Source organism: Mandrillus leucophaeus, unplaced genomic scaffold, assembly GCF_000951045.1.
Source record: "Mandrillus leucophaeus isolate KB7577 unplaced genomic scaffold, Mleu.le_1.0 Scaffold151, whole genome shotgun sequence".
Lineage (NCBI taxonomy): Eukaryota > Metazoa > Chordata > Mammalia > Primates > Cercopithecidae > Mandrillus > Mandrillus leucophaeus.
In genome coordinates, this window is record NW_012101488.1 from 1,034,123 (window position 1) to 1,036,731 (window position 2,609).

The window sequence follows — 2,609 nt, forward strand, 5'->3', positions numbered from 1 at the left end:
TTAGAACCTTGCCTTGGAAAGTGCTTTACATGTGTATTAGTTACTAATTGCTATTATTCATTGAGTCCTTACTGTGTGCCTGGCACTGTCCTAGGCCCTGTAGTAGGGGGTGAGCAAAAGGTATAAAACTTCTGCCCTGGCAGAGCCAACATTCTATCAAGGGATCTAGACAAAAAAAGAAATCAGTAAAATATACTTATATATTATATAGACGTCTAGGTAGTGTGAAGTAACGAAGAAGAAAAATAGAATAGAAGCCACATTTGGTGGCTCATGCCTGGAATCACAGCACTTTGGGAGGCTGAGGCGAGTGGATCACTTGAGCCCAGGAGTTCAAGACCAGCCTGGACAACATAGCAAGGTCCTATCTCTACAAAAAATAAATAATTGGCCGGGCATGGCGACTACACCTGTAGTCCCATGGACTTGGGAGGCAGGAGGATCACTTGAACCCAGGAGGTCGAGGCTACTGTGAGCTATGATCATCAGTCTTGGCAACAGAGGAAGACCTTGTCTCTGGAAAAAAAAAAAAAAAATCGAACAGTTAGGAGAATGACAGGTGTGGGGAAGGGAGGGGTGCAGCATTAAATGGGCAGGCCTTTGGATGAGGTGGCTCAGGCCAGTAATCCCAGCACTTTGGACGGATCGCTTGCGTCCAGGAATTTGAGACCAGCCTGGGCAATGTGGCAAAGCCCCATCTCTACCAAAAAAAAAAAAAATTTTGTGGCACGCACCTATAGTCCCAGCTACTTCAGGGGCCAAGGCAGGAAGATTGCTTGAACCCGGGAGATTGAGGCTGCAGCCAGCTGAGATCACGCCACTCCTGCATGTCAGAGTAAGACTCTGTCTCAAAAAAAGAAAAAAGGGCAGGTCTCACAAAGGTGTTGTTTGAGCAAAGCATGATTGTATATGTGAGTGTGTGTGTGCGCCTCTCTCTCTTTCTGGCCACTTTTCTATATAAGGGTGTGTCTCTGCCCACTCCTCTCCCTTTCATCTTCCACATTCTTCAGTATCTTTCCTGTGACCTGCACTAACCCATTTCAGAATGAGCCCCATTATGGGGATGGACAGGGAGATCAAATCCTGACTCCGGGCCCTCGCCAGCCAGCCCGGAGGGACTGGGGTTGAGGCAGGGGCTGCTCAGAATCCCAGAGGCAGTGGGTTGGGGGAGGTGGGTTCCCTATGTCCAGATTAGACACTCTGTCCCCCTCCCCTCCCCTAGGGTCGCAGACGAACCTGAGAGAATCGGGGGACCTGAGGTCACAAGGTGAGTGCTTAGGCCTACCCCCGACTGTCACACCAGCCTTTCCCCTCTCCTGCCTCCGCACCTCCTGACACTTACCCCAGGGAATTAGATGGGGTCCCAGTCTCATCCTGCAAGGCCGACTTCCTGAAATGCCCTATGGCCCCCGCCTTCTCTGCCAGCTCCTCTCATTGCCACCCCATCACAAGCACCTTCTCTTGACCATCTTAAACTTCAGCCTCCGACCGGGCGCCGTGGCTCACGGCTGTAATCCCAGCACTTTGGGAGGCCGAGGCAGGCGGATCACCTGAGGTTGGGAGTTCAAGACCAACCTAACATGGAAAAACCCCGTCTTTACTAAAAGTACAAAAATTAACCGGGCGTGGTGGCCCATGCCTGTAATCCCAACTACTCGGGAGGCTGAGGTAGGAGAATCACTTGAACCCGGGAGGCAGAGGTTGCGGTGAGCCGGGATCGTGCCATCACGCTTCAGCCTGGGCAGCAAGAGCAAAACTCCGTCTAAAAAAAGAGAAAAAAAAAAAAAAAGCCTGATCCCATCTGCAACTCAACTTCTGGTCAATGCCCCCACCTGCTTTTGCTTCTCATCCAGTCATGGCACAATGTTTGCCGGCACCTCAGGGCCAGCAGGAGGCAAACATTATCTGTACGGACCCAGATCATGAAGATTTTAGGCTTTGAGGGCCAGGCACCCCCTGTCACGCCTGTTCAGTTGTGCCACTGTAGTGCAAAAGCAGTCATATTCAACACAAAACAAATGGATATGGCTGTGTTCCAATGAAACTTGATTTACAAAAGCAGACAGCACCGAAGATTGCCAAGCCCTGGTCTAGTCTGAGTTCCCGGTTTAGAGACCCAGGTGGAAACCCGAGCCTTGCCAGCAGCTGCAACAAACTGCCAGGTCTGACTCTTATTGGCTGGGACTAGGTCACATGCTCATTCCTAAGCCAATGTCTGCAGCCAGAGAGGAGAAGTACTCTGGTTGGTCAGACGTGGTCATGTGGTCACCCTAGATCCAAGCACAGAGGTCGGAAGTAGAATGCTCTCATTGGCAGAGCTGAGGCTCGTGCTCACCCAAGCTGAGGGGTGGCCACACGGAAACAAGGGGAGCTAGCCCTGGGCTGCTCATCCAGTGCAGCACTCTTGTACTTCAGGCGGGACGTTTCTTTGTTGTGCAGGGCCCTTTTGCACGTTGGAGAATGTTTATCATCCCTGACTTAACCCATCCCCAACCTAGTCAATGCCAACAGTGCTCCCATCCTAAGACATATGACAAAAAGCCCCCAGAGGCCGAACACAAGTGGCTCATGCCTGTAATTCCAACAACTCAGGAGGCCAAGGCAGCAGG

The 2,609-nt window shown here is 51.3% G+C and overlaps 1 protein-coding gene across 1 annotated transcript in view; it reads left to right on the top strand.

The window, feature by feature from the left end:
* Positions 1-2,609, top strand: part of MARK4 (MAP/microtubule affinity-regulating kinase 4) — a 62,467-nt gene that overhangs the window by 57,468 nt on the left and 2,390 nt on the right. Inside the window, exon 14 of the mRNA XM_011975142.1 lies at positions 1,223-1,267. Within this exon, the coding sequence (XP_011830532.1) occupies positions 1,223-1,267 (45 nt within the window). The remainder of the gene's footprint in view (positions 1-1,222; positions 1,268-2,609) is intronic.